The sequence below is a fragment of the Mirounga angustirostris genome, unplaced genomic scaffold (genome assembly GCF_029215605.1).
Source record: "Mirounga angustirostris isolate CCGP_5_RB_7025 unplaced genomic scaffold, mMirAng1.0.hap1 SCAF_10, whole genome shotgun sequence".
In the NCBI taxonomy this organism is placed as follows: domain Eukaryota; kingdom Metazoa; phylum Chordata; class Mammalia; order Carnivora; family Phocidae; genus Mirounga; species Mirounga angustirostris.
The window spans coordinates 109,367,327-109,386,633 of record NW_026991718.1 but is presented as its reverse complement, the minus strand read 5'-3'; the positions used below and the strand labels follow the sequence as shown (position 1 = coordinate 109,386,633).

The following is a 19,307-nucleotide window of genomic DNA, read 5'->3' as shown; positions in this document are numbered from 1 at the left end:
AAGTTTATAAAGTAACTTTATAAACTTTATAAAGCCATAAGTTTACCAGGCTTGTCTCCTTACCTCTTCACCTACAAAACTGTGTCACCTTGAAACTCACTCTACGGCATTGATCTAACCTCTTGGTTGGTCGGTCCCAACCACGTGTAATCACCTTGGGGAGTTGTCCCCATTAGAGTAGCCACACAGCAGGCTCCCCGTTTGCTTTTACTGTTGACTGACTCCTTGTCCACAGTTTTAAGAGAGGACTCTCTTAATAGTTCCCTAACTTTATCCCTGATGGCCTTCCATTTGGCCCCTTTTCTTTGTTGTGCCTCACCTCCAAAACTAGGGTCTCAGATATCTGAAAGCCATCAAATAGGGGACTATACTGTTTGTTTTTCTAGTCATAGTGTGATTCTAGCTCATACACTCCATTTCTCTCAAGCCCATTTGAATCTCAGCACTCGTACAATGGTTTTAAAGTCCCAGTCTTCAGTCCTGGCTGGCAAACTGTGTGAGGTCAGTGTTGGGAGGGAGCTGTGGTAGCAAAATTCATTCCACCCACCAGTGCCGTAAAAGCCAACATAATCTCTGTTGAAGAGCCTTAATTAGAATTTTTTTAAAGCTGTTCTAGCTAAGGAGAGGGCCCAGAGCCCCAACCCTCACAGTATCCCCAGGACTCCCAAGTGGGTATACGTAGAAAAGACTGGTCTGTGAGAGTTCCCTGATCCACCACTTTGATAAGTCTGTGTTTTAAAATGAGCTCAGTGTCATTTATAAAGGGGGTAATGAATGATCACACATATGAAAAGCAAGAAGAGTCACTAAAATGGACCTTTAATGATTTTATTTGGACTAAGAGACTGTCCGTGATTCTTATTTTTCCACTTTTCATAGTTTTCCCAGTGAATGTGAAGTACATTTACGGTTGAGGATTTTAAAATTACCAGTAGTGAGATATTTAAGGTCTTCCCCAAAATGCTCCAAAGAAAAGGACAGTATAACTGTATTGTTTTATTTGCGTATGTGTAGCCTGACTTGTTCTGCAAACATGGAACAAATTCATTGAGCAGCTACTGAGAGCCTAGCACATGCAGGCAGCATGCGAGGCGTGCGGAGACAAAGGTGAACAGAGGCAGCCCCCGCCCACAAATAGCTGTGGAGGAAATTGAGCCAGATGCCAGCAAAGACAGGCCGTAACCCATCTCCTACTCACTCACAAGGACAGAAATGGGGGTGCCACTGCAGATTCAGAGGACCAAGAGGAAAGGGATGGAAGGATGCAGTGGCCTGAGCTCTAGTGAAGCACCACAGCCGGCTGGCATGTCAGTGGGGTTCAGTTTTTCTGGATTAGCTATCTGACATATGTAAGCATCTCTACGAGGTAGAAACACCCCAAGGGGGCAAAGGAGGGGAGAAAAGGAATTGGAGCAAAGACATTCCTCTCTTTCCACCATGCCATTAAATGTTTTGCGTAGCTGAGGTGATGGTCAGAGCTCTTCAGAGATCTTGTCATGTGTGGCAACTTAGACTGTAGATAAGTAACACGAAAGGTTAAGTGATTATGTCAGTACAGGAATTAAGTTTTTAAATATACAGTTGACTCTTGAGCAACACAGGGGCTAGGGGCACTGACCGCCAGCCCCCTCTTTCTATCTTGTACAGTTACAAATCTGCATATATCACAGGGATGAAAGCTGCAGCGTAGGGAATATAGTCAGTGGTATGGTAATAGTGTTCTGTGGTGACACATGATGGTAGCTAAGCTGGTGGTGAGCATAGTATAATGTATAGACTTGCGGAGTTACTGTATTGTACACCTGAAACGCATGTAACATTGTGTGTCAACTATACTTCAGTTAAAAAAAAAAAAGTCCATGTAGGGGCGCCTGGGTGGTTTAGTCGGTTAAGCGACTGCCTTCGGCTCGGGTCATGATCCCAGGGTCCTGGGATTGAGTCCCGCGTCAGGCTCGTTGCCCAGTGGGGAGTCTGCTTCTCCCTCTCCCACGCCCTCTACGTGTGTTCTCCCTCTCTCAAATAAATAACATCTTTAAAGAAAATTTGTGTATAACTTTTGACTTACCAAAATGTAATTAACTGTGGCTCCTGGGTGGCTCAGTCGTTAAGCGTCTGCCTTCGGCTCAGGTCATGATCCCAGGATCCTGGGATTGAGCCCCCGCATCGGGCTCCCTGCTCAGCAGGAAAGCCTGCTTCTCCCTCTCCCACTCCCCTTGCTTGTGTTCCCTCTCTTGCTGTGTCTTTCTCTGTCAAATAAATAAAATCTTTTTTAAAAATAATTAATTGTCTACTGCTGACCTGAAGATTGATCAATGACACTAACAGCACATATTTTACATGTTTTATGTATGATATACTGTGTTCTTACAATAAAGTAAACTAGAGAAAAGAAAATGTCATTAAGAAAATCGTAAGGAAGAGAAAATACATTTATACTACTGTACTGTATTTATCCAGAAGAGTGTGTATAAGTGGGCCCACGCAGTTCAAATCCATGTTGTTCAAGGGTCAGCTGTAGACGTGCTAGTGAGGATCCTAGTGAAGTGAATTGGAGTGACATTAAGTAACGTAATGACACTCTGGGTTTTTGATACCTTGGATATGAAGGTGTCCTGTAAGAGGTGCCTACCGTCAGAGGGGAGCAGGAGGCTCGAAGGACAGCCCCGCCTCTACCATACGTGATATTCCAAGCCCCTCCCCTCTCCCATTTGTCCCTCCAGGAGAAATGTGCCCAGTACTGGCCCTCTGATGGAGTGGTGTCCTATGGAGACATCACAGTGGAGCTGAAGAAAGAGGAGGAATGTGAGAGCTACACTGTCAGAGACCTCCTGGTCACCAACACCAGGGTAAGGTGGCTGGGGGTGCGGCTTCTCCCGCAGGGAAAAGCCAGACCGCCCCACATCTCTGATCGCCCTTCTTCCAAAGGAGAACAAAGGCCGGCAGATCCGGCAGTTCCACTTCCACGGCTGGCCTGAAGTGGGCATCCCCAGCGACGGGAAGGGCATGATCAGCATCATCGCGGCCGTGCAGAAGCAGCAACAGCAGTCGGGGAACCACCCCATCACCGTGCACTGCAGGTACCGCTCTCCCCAGCCCTCGGGGGGAAGGGGAGGCCATAAGAGGCAGGCAGGGGGAGCGACAGTGGGGAAAGCCAGACAAAAGCAGGCCACTGGGGAGCAGCACCTGGCAGTCGAGTTTGGTGGCCAGCACAGGGCCAGATAATGGGAGAGGGTTGTGGTGGTCAAACTTCGCATTAAGTGCTAGGGAACCAGTGACATTAGAATATCGGGCAGGGGAGCATTTGGGATAGTGATGGGGTAGGGGCGAGCAGCAGAGGAGACTGACAGTGGAGAGACTGGTTGGACACTGTGGGGGTGAGGGTCTGGCCTCCTTAAGAAACACAGGAAAAGAGAAAAGGGCAACTATTTTGAGAAGAATTTGAAGAAAAATGAGCAAGACTGAAAACATAGATGTGAAAGAGAAGAGGAATCAAGGCTGTAGGGTGTATCCCGAGTTTAAATCAGGGTTACTGGTAATGGTTGCTGTCACTGACAGAAGAAAGATGATAAGGGGACTCGTTTGGGGAGCAAAGGTGAATTTTGGGGGGCGTGTTGTTTGAGATTGCATTTTAGGGGGAAAAAACTTACCATGAGCTTGTATTGCTATTATAATTTGGGGGAAAAAAATTCTTAGAAGGAAGAGTATATCATAAATCACTGCAAATTGGTTTTAAAAACAGAAAAATAAGCAAAGGAACTTCTAGGAATGTATCCAGTAAATGTGCATCAACTGGCCAAAAGGAAATAGTCACCACTATCGAAGTACTACTTATAATAGTGAAAGATTATAAATTATCTAAACATATTAATAGGGGGCTGACTCAATAAGCCATGTTTATGGATCTCATGCTACAGAGCTACAAAAATTAATGAGTCTGCTTATATACTGGGTGTGGGTTAATACTCTAGATGTATTGCTTTGTGAACAAAAGCAAATGGGAGATAGAGAAAAAACATGTGTTTCTGTTGGGGGGCGCCTGGCTGGCTCAGTGGATGAAATGTGCGACTCTTGATCTTGGGGTTGTGAGTTCAAGCTCTATGTGGGGTGTAGAGATCATTTAAATAAATAAAAGACTTTTAAAAAACAGAACATAATGTTTCTGTTGGTATATGCCTAAAAATATCTCTGGAAGGACAGGCAAGGACCCAAGGACATTGGTGCTTTCCCAGGAGTGCATCTGAAGGCGAAGAAATGGAGTAGGAAGGAAACCTTTTCTTGTTTGGGATTGTTTTGAAATTTGAACTATGATAATTTATTGCCTGTACAAAAATAAAGCATTTAAAAAATATCTTAAAAAAGTGACAAAGTGTACCAACTAATACAAATGGACAGTGAACACAAAAAGGTGCTATACTTTACTAGTAATATTCTGAGAAATGAGAATGAAAACAATGCAGTGTGCTTTGTGCCCATTGGATTGGCAAAATTAAAAGAATTCCTTGGTGGTGCACCTGTCTGGCTCAGGCAGTAGAACACTCAACTCTTGAACTCGGGGTTGTCAGTTTGAGACCCACATTGGGGGTAGAGATTACTTTAAAAAAAAAATTAAACTAAAAATCTACGAAAAGATTCCTTGGACTGCCCAGATAAGTATTTCCTTCCCTACACTTTTTTCTTTCCCTTGGTCACCCTTTCTTGGCAAACCCCAGATTCTCTAGCTAGCCTGCATCTGCACTGGGCTGCTGAGTGTGGCTGAAGAGAAGCATCGGGTTACAGGCTTCAGTTTACATTCCTGACCACTGACTTCATGGTTGGCCCTTACTGCTGCCTTGCTATCCTTCTGCACCTTCCACTCTTCCAGACCACGGCTGGACATACTAGGGTGCAGTGCCAAATCTGGCCTACCACCTGGTTTTCTGTGGGTCTGCAAGCTAAGAACTATTTTTATATTTTTAAGATTTTATTTATTTATTTATTTGCCAGAGAGAGAACAGCAGGGGGAATGGCAGGCAGAGAGAGAGCCCAGTGCAGGACTGGATCCCAGGACCCCGGGCTCATGACCTGAGCCAAAGGCAGCCACTTAACCGACTGCCACCCAGGTGTCCCCTGTTTTTACATTTTTAAATGGTTTTTTAAAAATCAAAAGACTATTTCATGACATGAAGATGGCGTGAAATTCACATTTTGGTGTCTGTATATGAGGTTTTATTGGAACACAGCTGTGCCCGTCTGTGTGTGTATCTGCTGCTCTCATGCTCCAGCAACAGAATTGAGACCAGACGTGGAGCTCTCCGTGCCTCACACTGCTGCTCAGCACACAGGAAGTCAGAGTTGTACAGTTAGAACGGATTTTGTCTCTTCTCAGCAACACCCAGGATATTTCCTGTCTGGCCCTTTACAGAACAGCTTGCCAGCCTTTGTCCTAGATGATTATTTCACACCTCCTCTCAAACCTAGATACCATCAGCACCTCTTCTGTCCTCGTATTTGAGAGAGGACGGTGTTTTCTGTTTGTAAGAAAGGAGAAGCAATCAGAACTTCTGTGTGCTCCCAGCACATAGCTGCCTGTCTCCCGGCATTGGTGCTGTGGACCCTGCATCCCTCCTGTTCAGTGAATGAGTTGTCTGACCTCTCTCTGAAGCCAGTTGCATTAATCATCTATTGGTGTGTAATAATATTACCACAAACGTAGCATCTTAAAACAACACATTTATCTCACAGTCTCTGTGGTCAGAAATCTGAGCACATCTTAGGTGAGTCCTGCGCTTCAGGGTCTCACAAGACTCCAGTCAAGGTGTTAGCCAGGGCTGTGGTCCCATCTGAGGCTCGAATGGGAAGGATCCATTTCTTTTTTTTTTTTTTTTTTTTTGAGAAAGCAAGAGAGAGAACACAAGCAGAGGGAGTGGGAGAGGGAGAAGCATACTCCCCACTGAGCAGGGAACCCGATGTGGGGCTCCATCCCAGGACCCTGGGATCACGACCTGAGCTGAAGACAGACGCTTAACCAACTGGGCCACCCACGCGCCCCAGGAAGGATCCATTTCTAAGCTCACTTGGTTTTTGGTAGCATTCAGTCCCCTGCAGGCTGCTGGGCTGAAGTTCCTTGCCACGTGGACCTTCCCAGTGTGGCTGCTACCTCTTCTAAGCCAGCAAGAGAGTGTCTCCTTTCGAGACAGTCTTTATGATCCCATGTAGCATAACCACATACGTGTAGTTACATACATCTCATCCCCCTTGCTACTGTCTGTTGGTTAGAAGCACACACACATCCCACCCACACTCATGGGGAAGAGATTGCATAAGGGCATGAGCACCAAGAGGCAGGGATCTGGGGTGCCATGGTAGGGCCTGTCTGCCACAGTCACCCTCCACTTGGATATCAATTCCATCCCCTTTTGTCTCCTCAGGGACCTGACTTCACTATCCTACATCATCAGGTTTTCCTCTGGATAACTACCATCTTCATGCAAATGGGCTATAATTTCTCCCGTCTTAATATTTTAAAAACTCTTACCTCTCATTCCCCTCCAGGTACCCCTCTATTTCTCTGTTTTCCTTAATAGTAAAGTTTCTCAAGAAAGATTTGTCCAGACTAACTCCCCAGTTCCTCTCTTCCCATTCTCTCTTGAGCCCATTCTGGTTAACCTCTCCCCTCCACACTCCATTGCAACTGCCCCTGTGAGGGCTACCTGTGACCTCCACATTGCTGCGTCCAGAGATCCTTCTGTCTCCTTACCCTTGACCTTCATCAGTATCCAACACAGTTAACCAGTCGCTTCTCTGTGGAATGCTTTCAACATGGCTTCTCTCCTGGTTTATGTCCTCACTGGCTGATTCCTCTCCATCTGTGGTCCAGGGCCCAGATGGACCTCATTGTTGACTAATAGCCACTCCCCCAGGCAGCCCGTCTTGTCTCCTGGCTTTCGTACCAACTCCTGTGTCATTATCACCAGGTCAACCTCTCCCTAAACTCCAGATTTATGTGTCTAGTTACCTACTCAACATTTCCACTTTGGCATCTTCAGTTTTGGCATTTTCAGGTCCGGATCAGAACTTCTCGTCTTCCTTCCTAAGTCTGCTCTTTGCCCAGCCTTCCCCCAGTCAGTAAATGGCATTTCAGTCCCCCAGCTCTCTCCGATGAGAGGCCTTGGAGCCATACTCTTCTCCTCCTTATTTCCTCAGATATGCACGTGTAATGTTCGACCTTGCTCTACATGGAAAGTGGTTTCAGAATCAAGTATTTCTCACTCCCTCCACCAGCACCCCTCTGTCTGAGCCACCACCTCCTCTTCCCAGGAGTTATACTGGCCTCACGTGTTTCCCTGTGTCAACACAGCAGCCTGAGAGGTTCTTCTAAAAACTTCAGGCCACATCACTTAGCATCCTAACAACAGGGACGCCTGGGTGGCTCAGGCAGTTAAGTGACTGCCTTTGGTTCAGGTCGTGATCCCAGGGTACTGGGATCGAGTCCCACATCGGGCTCCTTGCTCAGTGGGGAGTCTGCTTCTCTCTCTGCCTGCTGAGTCTGCTCTGCCTGCTGCTCCCCCTGCTTATGTTCTCTATCTCTGACAAATAAGTAAATAAAATCTTTAAAAAAAAAAAAAAAGAATCCTAACAACAGCTCATAAGGCCCAACTTGATCTGAGGGCTCTTACCCAGGCCAGGCAGGAAGTGTACCAGGGGATTGGCATTCTCCCTGAGGGCTCTGACCTCACCCACTACTCTCCTTTCTTCCTTCGTGTCCTTCCATCCGTCAGATTCAGCTACAGAGCTTCCGCACCTAGACATCCTGCCTTGTGCCTGAGATACTCCTCTCCAGACAGCTATTGGGCCTTGCCCTCACCTTCAGGTCTCTGCTCATGTGACACCCTATTAGAGAACCTTCCTTGACCACCCTGCCTAGAACCCCTATTCCTCTTTTTCCTTCCCACACTACATATTTTATTGTCTGGGGGTGTTGTTCCCCACCACAGCCCTGCCACACATCAGGCACTCAGTAAGGGTCTGGTGAATCAACTGATGACATTGAACAGGGTGGATAGTGTCAGAGTCAGAGTCTGGATTCCTGGGACTTAGGAAGCAAATGAGAGGCATAGAAAAGAATCAGCGTGTGCGCGCGCACACACACACACGCACACACTCTCTCTCTCTCTCTCTCTCTCTCTCTCTCTCTGCATAAGGGCAGGGTTTATCAGGAAAGGAAAGAGACTAGCATCCCAACGTGAGTGAGCAGCAGATCAGGGCAATTCAGGAATATTTGTAGGTAGACAGTGAAGGCTCAGTGAGGTTCTTCATCACTGTCCTGTAGGCGAGCCCCTCAGCAGCCAAAGTGGAACATACAGAAGGGGCAGCAGGGGTACCCCTTCCTCCCCAGAGCAGTGTGAGCATGGGGCTTATGGGGAGAGGAGCAAATGGGCCCCTGCCCTCACCCCAGCCCAGCATCTCCATTAGATGACAGCCCTTCCCATGAGCCCCAACCTCCACCTCGGCCTTTATGTGCTCACTGACACTGTCTTCACCTTATCAGCCCAGTGGGCTATAACAGATGTGTCTGCTCTATTACAGCGCAGGGGCAGGACGGACAGGGACCTTCTGTGCCCTAAGCACAGTCCTGGAACGGGTGAAAGCGGAGGGGATTTTGGATGTCTTCCAGACCGTCAAGAGCCTGCGGCTACAGAGGCCACACATGGTCCAGACACTGGTATGCTGCCCACACCACCACCCATCCACAGCCCTTCTCTTTCAGGGCCATCTCAAGGGGGAGGCTCTTCCAGGGGGCCCATCATTCCCCAAGGTACCCCAGACAGAATGAGCCTTGGTGACAGAGCAGAGGGGCACAGCCCTGTCACCAGTAAGAGTGGCCTCTCTGAAGGCTAGAAGGGGGTGCTGGGGTAGGAAGACTCAGGAGTGCCGCCTCTTCGGCTCAGGCTCCTGACTGTCTCAGTGACCAGTAACCACTGGGTATGGGGACAAGCATCCAGAAGGGCCCTGGAACCTTGGAGAGCTAGACATGCCTGAGGGGAAAGAAAAATACATTTTAAGAGGTTTGGGAGTTGGTGAGGCTTTGAGAGCCAGGGCACCTGCAGCCTGGCAAGCATGGTGAGATGCGGGCCACGCAGAGTCATCTCCCCGCCTCACAGCCCAGTGCACTCACATCTGACTGCTGCAGGCCTAGGGCCACATCTTCCTCTCGGGTCCCCTCCATCTGGACAAAATTAGCTGTACTCAGCCCAGAAGGGGAATGCTGTCAGAACTCGGGTAGGTAGAGCGGGACTCAGGTACAAGTCCAAAAACATTCACTTCCCCTCAGGTTTCCATTTTTTAAAAAAAATAGGTCTGTCAGGAACTGCAGGTACCTTGTTGTCTTCAGTAACGCTGGTTTTTTCCCCTCCCTTTGCTCTGCAGGAACAGTATGAGTTCTGCTACAAGGTGGTGCAGGAATATATTGACGCATTCTCAGATTATGCCAACTTCAAGTAAGAGGTGATGAGATCGGTGGACAGGAAAATTGCCTTTAATATTTTGTAATATTCTGTTTTGTTAATATACCCAAAATTGTGTATATATCTTATAACTGTTTTAGAAATTGGTACATAGGCTTCTATTACCTATTAGGTGGAGATTTTATATGTAAATGTGTTAGCACTGATAGTCCTTTTTCCAATGTTTTATTGGGGAATTAAATAGTGTGATGTTTGGATTGACATCGTGAAATCCTCTGCCTGGAAATTGGGCTGTATTATTCTTTGGTTTAGACATCTTTTCCTAAAGAAGGAACACAAAATTAATTCCAGGTAGCTCAGCATCAACTAAGAAAAAAAAGCACAAAGTTCTCAGAGCTCTTGAGGAAGTTGGTTGTCCTGGTGCCCCCTCTCCCCCACCCCTTTCAGGCTGTTGTTCCCTCCCTGCTCTGTAAATAATCCCTCCCCTCCCCAGCCTCCCCCCATCACCACCACAACCCACTGTGGGGAGTAAAGGGACCAGAGCGGTATCTCTGGCACCACACTAGGGATTATCAGGTAATAAAAACTTTGACTCCCTGAGGACGCGTCTCCCTTTGTCTGGGGTGGGGCAGCCGGACCAGGGCTGAGGCTCTCCTAGGCCACTCCCGGCCCTGCTGTTAGTGTTCTGTCTCAGCTGGTCTCAGGAGCCACTGTCCTCCCAACTCCTTTCCAACTGGCACAGCCTCTCCAGCTCTCAGCTAGTTGCCAGGACCCACCCTCCGTTCCCAGAGCATCTTTGGTGCAGTGATCCCAGCCAGCCTTGCTCCCTGGAAGATGGTCAGCGTCCTCACTGTTTCCCTAGCGCAGGGGCATGGGAGAGAGAGGAGGTAGCTAGCTAAGGCCAATACGACTTCCCTGGTGCTTTGCTATAAAACGGTCTGGATTGTGTCTCTCTGTCCAGGATAAGTCTTTATATCCACACTTACTAGATTAAATAGCTTTCATTTTCTTTTATATTTGTCTACACTTCCAGGACTTTTATGTGAAAGTGCCTCAGATCCAGAGGCCAGGATGGTAGGAGTCTTCAATCCCAACTTGATATCAAGCCTAACATTATACAAAAGTGTCTAGCATTTGTGTCTTAAATAACGTGGATGTTCATTTATTTCTCATGTAATGGGGTGCCCAGTCCAGAGACCCAGTGTTCTCCCGTCTTTTGGTCCCAGTGTCCCTTAGAATGTTATTCTTGTCCTCATGGCTGAAGCTGGATCACTGTCTTTTCCCATGGAGAAGCGAAAAGAAAATGGAGAGAAAGCAACTTCATTTTTTTTTTTTAAGATTTTATTTATTTATTTGAGAGAGAGCACATGAGAGGGGGGAGGGTCAGAGGGAGAAGCAGACTCCCTGCTCGGCAGGGAGCCCGATGCGGGACTCGATCCCGGGACTCCGGGATCATGACCTGAGCCGAAGGCAGTCGCTTAACCAACTGAGCCACCCAGGCGCCCGCAACTTCATTTTTAAGGACATGAAGCAAAAGCTCTTCTTTACATTTTCACTCCTGTTGGCTCAAACCTAGTCATAAGGCTACACTGTGTGACTACAGGAATGCTGGGAAATGTCATCTTTAGTTGGCACAGCTGTCAGTGCGGGGCTGAGAGAGTCTTAAGGCCCCTGGGGCCTTTCTCAAGGAGCAGGGGCAGGCTCTGGGCGACTCAGGCCATCAGGAGTTGGGAAGTGGCACCCCAGCCTGGGCCGTGGAGGCACACTCAGACATCACTGTTGCTCTGCTTGTTGACGGAGGTGGGACTTGAACTGGACCCAAGGGATGCTGGAAATGTGGATGAGGGAAGGCAACGTCACATGGAGCCGCATTACAGAAGGCCTCAGAACCCTACAGAAGGTGAACAGATGCAGTGGCTCCAGGATGGGGGCCAAGTTCACCACATAGTCAGGACATCTACAGGAGGCAGGGGCACCGTGACAGACCACCTCTGCAAGTTTCTGAGAAGTGAGTGTGCATCAGAAGTACTTGGTCCTTCTGTAAGAACTAAGGAACTCCAAGCGGCAGTAAACTCAAAACTCAGTGGTTTTCAAAGAAGCATAAGTAAATTAAGCAATCTGAGAAGGATTTCTGATGAGAGGTACCACGTTTGGGAAGGAGACCCTGACTCTTTGCAGACTACCTTTGGTGCCTCTATGACCAAGTCCTGACAGATGGAGGAGGGCAAGCAAGCTACATGGCAACCCAATAGGAGAGCCCATCATGTGCCCTGTGCTGCCTCCCTATGTCCCAGCAGGCTGCCTACCTCCTGTTGCTAGGGCTGGTGTTGAGCAGCTTACACACCAGTGTGTACCAGGGTTCCTACAGAAGGCCTGAGTACCTCTACCTACCCACCAGTGTGGCCTGGCCACTTGCTGCTGAAGTCCATGCTGATTTGCTTGGTGGCTTGGCTAATTTTTTTTTTTTTTAAGATTTTATTTATTATTTGAGAGAGAGCGAGCATGAGCGGTGTGGAGCAGCAGAGGGAGAAGCAGACCCCCCGCTGAGCAGGGAGTCTGCCGTGGGGCTCAGTCCCAGAACCCTGAGATCATGACCTGAGCTGAAGGCAGATGCTTAACCAACTGAGCCACCCAGGCGCCCCTTGGCCAATATATATATATATATATATTTTTTTTTTTTTTAAGATTTTATTTATTTTTTTGAGAGAGCGAAAGAGCACAAGCAGGGGGAGCAACAGAGGGAGAGGGAGAAGCAGGCTGCCTGCCAAGCAGGGAGCCCAGTGCGGAACTCGATCCCAGGATGCTGGGATCATGACCTGAGCCGAAGAAGATGCTTAACTGACTGAGCCACCCATGTGCCCCTGGGTCAATGTTTTAAATATCACCTGGCTACTAAACAGATGTCTTCAAGCAGGACTTGTATGGTTGCAAGAGACACTAACCCAACAGGAACAAGTCAAGGCTAACGGGAAGTGGATCAAGGCTCACGCTGCACAATCATGTGGGAACAGCAGGGGTGACTGCTTCATCCAGTGCCTGCCCCTCAGGTAGTTGGCTGTGCCCCACAGAGTTGGAGCTAGAGCCGGTGAGGATGTCTCAGAAGAGGGAGCGAGGCATCCAGTGCCCACTGTGCTCAGACCTCACTTCATCAAGTCAGCGCACTCCTGGTTTCCTTCCTCAGTTTCCTTCGCACTCCACCACCACCACCACCAAATGCACAAGTCTTTCATTTTAATTTAAAAAAAAAAAAAAAGGCACTTCCCCCCAGGCCGATAGTCTCCTGACTCACTCTCCCCTCTTCCACCCTTCATCCCCACAGATTCCTTTCTCACCACTCATCAGGGACCCACTCTGTGTCCACTAGTCCCTCCCTTCTGACTTCATCCTCACTCTGTAGCCTCTGCTGTTCCTCTTTCTCCTTCCCCAGAGACCAGGCATTCCTGTGGTCAGCATGTGGCGGATCCTTAGCCCTTCTTCAACCCTGAGCTCCCGTCCTGGGCCCCGGGGTGGCATATCCTGCTGCCTGCCAAGTGACTATATGAGGTGACCCACGCACACCTGCCTCACACTCCCACCACCCCGAGGTTCACCCGGTCTCTCCAGAGTCTCCCGTCCCTTCCTGCAGCCTTCCAGCATTCTCTGCACCTCTCTCCACTGACAGTTCCTGTGTTGACTCTTCTCCATATTTGTTCCTTACGTGGGAGCACCACAAGTGCCCTGTGCACAGACTCTGGCTAACTCACTGTCATCCTTCACCCAGACCATCTGATCCGGGATTTGTGCCCCTCTGCTCCAGCAGCACCTGAGCACTCAGCTCGAGGCCTCTGCTTTCCCAGCTGACTACAAGCAGCTCCCAGACGGATAAAGTCCTATCCTCAGGGCCGACCATTAGTTGGAGCTGAGTGGTGAACAAATGGCTTTCTGTGCCCTGCTGAGACGGATAGGAGGATGAATTTCTGAGTCTGTAATCTGGAAGGGGACAGCAAACGTTCTTGAAAAGCTACGGATGTTGCCAGAAAGGAACCAGAGCGTCCCCTGGGAAGCTTAGTTCTGGTTTGGATTTTTTACGAAAAACCACAAATTACAGGAAAAAATAAGGGCACCCCATTCCTCTTTTAAAATAAACACAGGGGACTTTGAATAAAACATTCTGTAAACCCAAACCAGAACTAAGCTAGTTTATTGAACTCAATCATTTTCACTAAACCACAAATGTTTCCCTAAAAATTACTTGGTTAACCAACACATACAGGAACAAAGTGTATTTCCCAAAACAATTTAACTGAATATACAGTCCACACATGGCTTCGGGTCCCTGCTAAAGATAAGTCATTTTGGAAGTTCATGTGTGCCTTCCTGGCTGGGCAGCTGAAGTCCAGGCGCCTGTGGATGACTGTGGTGCCCGTTATGCCATTCCCTCCCCCATCTTTGCCACAGGATTTGACGCACCTGCTCTCCTAACGACTGGCCACCCCACGCCGAGCCTGACCCTGGCCCTTGCATTTGCTGTTCAGCCCAAATGCAGAGATTGGCTATTAACCCTGTAAACAGGCCTCTGCCCTCCCCCTGCCCCCCAGGCTAATAGCTGGTGGGAGAAAGCTGAGCTGACGCAGATTGGGAGTTGGAGACACGTTTTGAGTGTCCTAGATTAGCTGTGCCCAACTCCATGAATAGTCCTGGGTTGAGCACAGGGGAAGGCTTGGAACCTTGAGAGGCAAAACTATTCCTACCCCCTGCTCGTTCATAGGCCCGCAGATGCTGCACTGCCCCCTTAGCTGGGCCCCGCTCATGGGCCTCCCGGGAGGAGAGAAAAACTACCTGGGGATAGGTGTGCCCGACCCAAACCTGCCTGCGTCTGGAGTGACCCAGCCCTAGTAGTGCCCAGGTGTGTAGATGAGGACCGCTCCATCAACCCGGTTTACAGTGTGGCAAACAAGCCCTCAGGCCCTCATGGTTTCTCCCAGACCGCTTCACAGGTTGCTGGGCTCCCCACTCAGGCTGCCAACTGTGTGGGATGCAGGGTCCCCAGGCATTGCAGGCCACAGTTTACTTTTTGGGTCAGAGAAGACTGAACGCTTTGTAGGTCAAAGGGCAGGAGCTTGAGGATGCCTCCTGGGAAGTGGGAAGAGGATTCTCGAGGGCCTGGCCAGGCTGGAGCAGGAGTCTTACCACTTCAGATCCCTGGGAAGACGGAGAGGGAGCTATCTGTCTGGTGACCCTAGGGCCACTGACTAAAAATACACTAGGAACACACACTGGTAAGGGAAGGGTGTTGGGTGGCAGGCTGCCTCCCTCCCTCTCTGAGACGTCACGGGAGTGTGTGGACCAGGAACTGGGTGGAGTCAGCTGATCAGTAAATCCCAGAGCTGGCTGGCTGGGGGTCCTACTGTCACCTGGAGGAGCCACCTCAGGGAGCCACCTCATCCACAGCTATCCCTCGGTGAGTGAAGAGGATGCTCTCCCCAAAGGCTGGGGCTCCTGGCTGGAAGTCTGTCCTGGGTGTGTGGCACACTGTTCCTCTTCTCCCTCCCAAGTCCCTGTCCTACCCATGAACCACGTCCCAGGAAAAAAAAAAACCTTTCCTCTGCCTGCTGCCTCTAGTGTAGGAGGGACAAGGGGTAGAAGCACTTGCCCCTGTCACCACCACACATCCATTCCACATCCCCACCTGCCATGGAAGAGAGATGGCAAACCACAGAGAACAGAGGCAGCGGGCCATGCACCAGGTGCCCCAAATGCCCTTACATTGCTGCTACTCTTGGGAGAGCTCCCCTTACCCAGGTCTCTGTTCCTCTTCCCAGCCTTCTCCCACTTCTGGAATCCCTGGAGGGATAGGCCTGATGGACTGAGGAGGGTCCTCAGCTGGCAAGGCTGGGATCCTCTGCACCCCAGGGGGCTCTGGGGAAGGCTAGCTGCCAGGAGCCTTTGGGGTGCAGAGATCCCTACAGTCCTGGGATGAGCAGCAGTGGCAGAAGAGGGAAGGGCCTTAGGAAACAGTAAAGCTGCTGCCGAAGTGCCAGTTGTCCGAGGGGGCCCTGAAAGAAAAGGAAGGAGGTATGGATGGAAGTGTCTCGTCTTGAGTGCTGTCCACTCTCCATGGGAGCAGCCCTGCCATGGCCAGCTGCAGGCTAGGCTTTCTGCTGCTGCTGCTGCTGACCGTCCACCTTGGATCCTCGAAGGCTCAGCACTGGTCCCATGGCTGGTACCCTGGAGGAAAACGAGCGTCCAGCTCAGCCCAGCACCCCCAGCACGCCCCAAGGCTCCTAGGTGGGTTAAGGGTCTCCCCAGCCTAAGTGGGAGGAAGAAGGCGCTGGCTGGGGATCCTTCACCTCCTGTGAGCCTGGAGTGTGAGTAGTGGGCAGGCCGCAGCCTCAGCTCCTTCCTGAGGAAGGGTCCTGGGTACCCCAGCAAGCAGCCCAGACCAGACTGCCCATGACCTCCCAAGCGATGCCCTGGCTCCCCCCAAGAACAATGTGCCCTGGGAGGGCAGAACCACAGGCTGGTGGCGTCTCCGCCGGAAGCAGCACCTGGTGCAGACACTGCTGGTAAGTAGAGGGAGAGGCCCGGCCTTGGCCAGCAGGGGCCATTGGGACTAAGAACTTGGGCGCTGTGTGGACAGAAGAGGGGGGGTAATGAGAGAACACGGAGACCCCCCTGCCAAGGCACGCCCGGGCACACACACGATGCTATCTGCTATCCTTATTTCCCAGAATTGAAGACAATTTATGATAAGATACTTAAGTTAAAAGAAGTCACTAGTGGAGTGGAGATAGTTGTACTGAAAACCTCCATAAATAAGACTGACTGTAGTGGGGTCCTCCAGGCTTCTTTTTTGTCAAGAGAAGCCAGTGTGTCTGGAGGTGGGCAGGCCCTCAGTGGAAAGAGGTGAGGGGTACACCAAGAACCAGGTGGTCACTGACACGCACTAGGAATGACCGTGATTGCAGAAGATCGGTGTGCAGAGATGGATTATTACTATTTTGCAAATTTAAAGTGCACCGGAGAGTGGTAACTGAAGAAGTTGTAAATTCTTAAAGGCAAAAACTTACCACCTAATTAAATCGGTGTGAGCTCAGGTTTTTACAAACCAGGTGTATTAAGGGCAGGGGGCGTCCGCCTGGCGGCAGCATCCTCCGCCACAAAACCAGGTCAGGAGGGGTGGGGGCGGGCAAGGTCGCAGCCGGGCGGCCAGGTGACCAGGGCGTCCGCTGGAATGACCACCCCCTCCCCCCCGCAGACCGGACGTAGAGCGCCGCGCCCTGTCGCCCTCCAATAAAGATGTGAAGTCCCTGACGCTGCTGCCTCGAGTTCTCTCCTCTGTTCCTTTCTCGTCCACCCTCACTAAGACCCTACCCCGCGTGGAGGTTGGAGGGACGTGGGCCCGGCCCGCGGGCGGGACGGACACGGGGGGGGTTGGGGCGGGGCCGGTCCCGCTGGGAGGGAGCAGCCAGAGCCAGTGGTCCTGGGGCGGACGCAGAAGTGTGCAGGGGTGCGACCCCCGAGCGGCCTCCAGGCGGTGGGAGGCGGGGCCCGCGGACTACGTGTCCCGTGGTGCCCCGCGGCCGCTTCCGGGTCCCGCGATGCCCTGCGGCGCGCCGGACGCTGAGCGGCCTGGGCCATGCTGCACGCGCTGAGAGTCCTGGGCCGGGGGTCCCTGTGCGGGCCTCCGGCTCCGCTGCTGCTGCCCGTGCGCGGCCGCAAGACCCGCCACGACCCTCCGGCCAAGTCCAAGGTCGGGCGCGTGGCGACCCCGCCCGCGGTGGATCCTGTAGAATTCTTCTTGCTGACGGAGCGTTACCGGCAGTACCGCCAGACGGTGCGCGCCCTCAGGTGTGTGTCACAAGGGGGAGGTGGCCGTCGGCGCCGTGGGCGGTGTATCGGAGCGGGCGGGCGTAGAGGGTGCCGACTTTGGGCGCGTCTCCGCCCAGGCTGGAGTTCGTGTCCGAGGTGCGGAAGAAGGTGCACGAGGCCCGGGCCGGGGTCCTGGCAGAGCGCAAGGCGCTGCAAGATGCCACCGAGCACCGCGACCTGATGGCCTGGAACCAGGCGGAGAACCAGCGGCTGCACGAGCTGCGGTGAGTGGGCCGGGAGGCGGGGCGGGCCGCTGGCTGGCGCCGGGGAGACCCAGCCGCGCTCAGGGTCAGCCTCTTGCCCCACCCCACCCCAGGTTAGCCAGGCTGCGGCAGGAGGCGCGGGAGCTGGAGCAGCGGCAGGCGGAGGAGAAAGCCCGGCGGGCCCGAGAGGCGGAGGCCTGGGCGCAGCTCAAGGAGCAGGAAGTGCTGCAGCTGCAGGTGAGCCGCGTCTCCGCGGGCGGGGTTGGAGGCCGGGAACTCCGCCTGGGCGCGGCGCAGTGGGGCACCCCCTACGTGCACTGAGAGAGCGAGCAGCCTTGAGACGTGAGAGGTAGGTAAGGATTTGGGAGAGGAGTGCAAGGAGAGTGGCTGGCAGGCGCAGAGACCCAGAGGTGAGAGTTGTTAGAAAAAGTATTCCAGTAGCTAGGTGGTGGTAAACCCACATCTGTGGGAGGGACTCCCGTTTCCACAAGGAGTTCGGATTTTGCTTTGCGGGTGATAAAGTCACTGAAGTGTTAATATTCTGGGCTAGGATGGCAGGTGTGAGACAGTAAAAGCAGGGAGACCAGTTAGGAGTGATCCAGCAAGAATGGATGAGGTCTGAATTAAAGTAATAGAGGGAGGGACGTCTGGGTGGCTCAGTGGCATATGAGCGTCTGCCTTCGGCTCAGGTCATGATCCCAGGACCCGAGCCCCACATCGGGCTCCCTGCTTGGCGGGAAGCCTGCTTCTCCCTCTTCCACTCCCCCTGCTTGTGTTCCCTCTCTCGCTGTGTCTCTCTCTGTCAAATAAATAAATAAAATCTTTTAAAAAAATAAATAATAAAAAATAAAGTAATAGAGAAAGACAAGTTTGAGAGAGATTAAGAGGGACATTGAGGCAACATTGAGGAACTGATTCCACCCAGTGGGAACACGAGATTGTCACAACTGGTGTGCTTGGAGTTCTAGCTGAGATGTCCAGTGGATAATTATCTCAGAAAGAGGAATATGGTAAGGCTGCCTGATGTTCTTCCACAGGAAGGTCGTCAGGGCACTCACAGAGGACCTGGGCTCCAAGCATCCGTCCAGGGGGAGAGCTGGAGCCTCTCAGTGGGCTAAAGGCCAGCAGGTATGTGCTTCCATTCATCTGGCCTTCTGTCTCCCAATAGGAGGAAGCAAAAAATTTCATCACCCGAGAGAACCTGGAGGCACGGGTGGAAGAAGCTTTGGACTCGCCAAAGAGCTACAACTGGGCCGTCACCAGAGAGGGGCTGGTGGTCAAGCCACAGCACAAGGGCTCTTAAGGGCCCAGTAAGGACAGTGCCCACCCAGGGACCATGTGTGTATGGGGGTAGGAGGGTCGGGCCTGATCTGCAATAAATCTGTTGATGTTTCTTATGAAGAAGGAGGCTCAGCCTGTTCCGGTGTAGCCCTCACATTCTGGCCTCTGCACCCACCACTTGGTCAGAAATTCCCATACACGGTGTCCTCTTCTGCAGCCATGTATGGCTCAGCAAAGCACCAGACCTCAGAGGTTCCCATCTCACAGAGGAGCAGAATGGACCATCGTCACCTCATGCAACCGACTCATCTACTAAGTGTCATCGAGGACGAGGACAATGGTTGGCAAATTACAGTCCTTGGGCCCAATGTGGCCCGCTGCCTATTTTTGTAAATAAATTTTATTGGAACACAGCTATACTCATTCATTGACTACTTTCACGCTATGATGGCAGAAACCAGTAGCTGCAACAGAAGAAGTTTGCCAACTCCTGATCTAGACCTTTAGGACTCCAGCCAGAGTAACCAGA

General features: G+C 51.2%; 3 protein-coding genes across 11 annotated transcripts in view; all 3 read left to right on the top strand.

Moving 5' to 3' along the window:
• PTPRA (protein tyrosine phosphatase receptor type A) overlaps nt 1-13,606 on the top strand; it is a 166,870-nt gene extending 153,264 nt beyond the window's left edge. For all 8 annotated transcript variants that reach the window (XM_045885512.3, XM_045885508.3, XM_045885507.3 and 5 more), the window contains 4 exons: nt 2,721-2,846; nt 2,926-3,077; nt 8,566-8,701; nt 9,406-13,606. In XM_045885512.3, coding sequence (XP_045741468.1) covers nt 2,721-2,846; nt 2,926-3,077; nt 8,566-8,701; nt 9,406-9,480 — 489 coding nt within the window. In that variant the 3' untranslated portion in view covers nt 9,481-13,606. The remainder of the gene's footprint in view (nt 1-2,720; nt 2,847-2,925; nt 3,078-8,565; nt 8,702-9,405) is intronic.
• Nucleotides 13,607-13,747: 141 nt separating this feature from the next.
• On the top strand, nt 13,748-16,751 carry LOC123850581 (progonadoliberin-2). Its single transcript, XM_064572907.1, has 2 exons — nt 13,748-15,710; nt 15,852-16,751. Exons 1-2 carry the CDS (start codon nt 15,557-15,559, stop codon nt 16,037-16,039), a joined length of 342 nt encoding a protein of 113 aa, XP_064428977.1. The 5' UTR covers nt 13,748-15,556; the 3' UTR covers nt 16,040-16,751.
• A 159-nt stretch (nt 16,752-16,910) lies between these two features.
• On the top strand, nt 16,911-19,191 carry MRPS26 (mitochondrial ribosomal protein S26). Of its 2 annotated transcripts, none has more exons than XM_045885504.2 (4): nt 16,911-17,273; nt 17,372-17,518; nt 17,611-17,734; nt 18,666-19,191. In XM_045885504.2, the coding sequence occupies exons 1-4, from the start codon at nt 17,062-17,064 to the stop codon at nt 18,798-18,800; spliced, it is 618 nt and encodes a 205-aa protein (XP_045741460.1). In that variant the 5' UTR covers nt 16,911-17,061; the 3' UTR covers nt 18,801-19,191. The 2 variants fall into 2 exon arrangements, with proteins under 2 accessions (XP_045741460.1, XP_064428976.1); XM_064572906.1 differs by having other exon boundaries at nt 17,611-17,846; nt 18,666-18,804.
• The last annotated feature ends 116 nt before the right edge of the window (nt 19,192-19,307 follow it).

Excerpts from the sequence above, each read along its gene's own strand:
- LOC123850581 (XM_064572907.1), top strand. The coding sequence starts at position 15,557 with ATGGCCAGCTGCAGGCTAGGCTTTCTGCTGCTGCTGCTGCTGACCGTC. Across the intron at positions 15,711-15,851 it reads GCACGCCCCAAGGCTCCTAG|CAAGCAGCCCAGACCAGACT; the intron begins GTGGGTTAAGGG and ends TGGGTACCCCAG.
- MRPS26 (XM_045885504.2), top strand. The coding sequence starts at position 17,062 with ATGCTGCACGCGCTGAGAGTCCTGGGCCGGGGGTCCCTGTGCGGGCCT. Across the intron at positions 17,519-17,610 it reads CAGCGGCTGCACGAGCTGCG|GTTAGCCAGGCTGCGGCAGG; the intron begins GTGAGTGGGCCG and ends ACCCCACCCCAG. Across the intron at positions 17,735-18,665 it reads AGGAAGTGCTGCAGCTGCAG|GAGGAAGCAAAAAATTTCAT; the intron begins GTGAGCCGCGTC and ends GTCTCCCAATAG.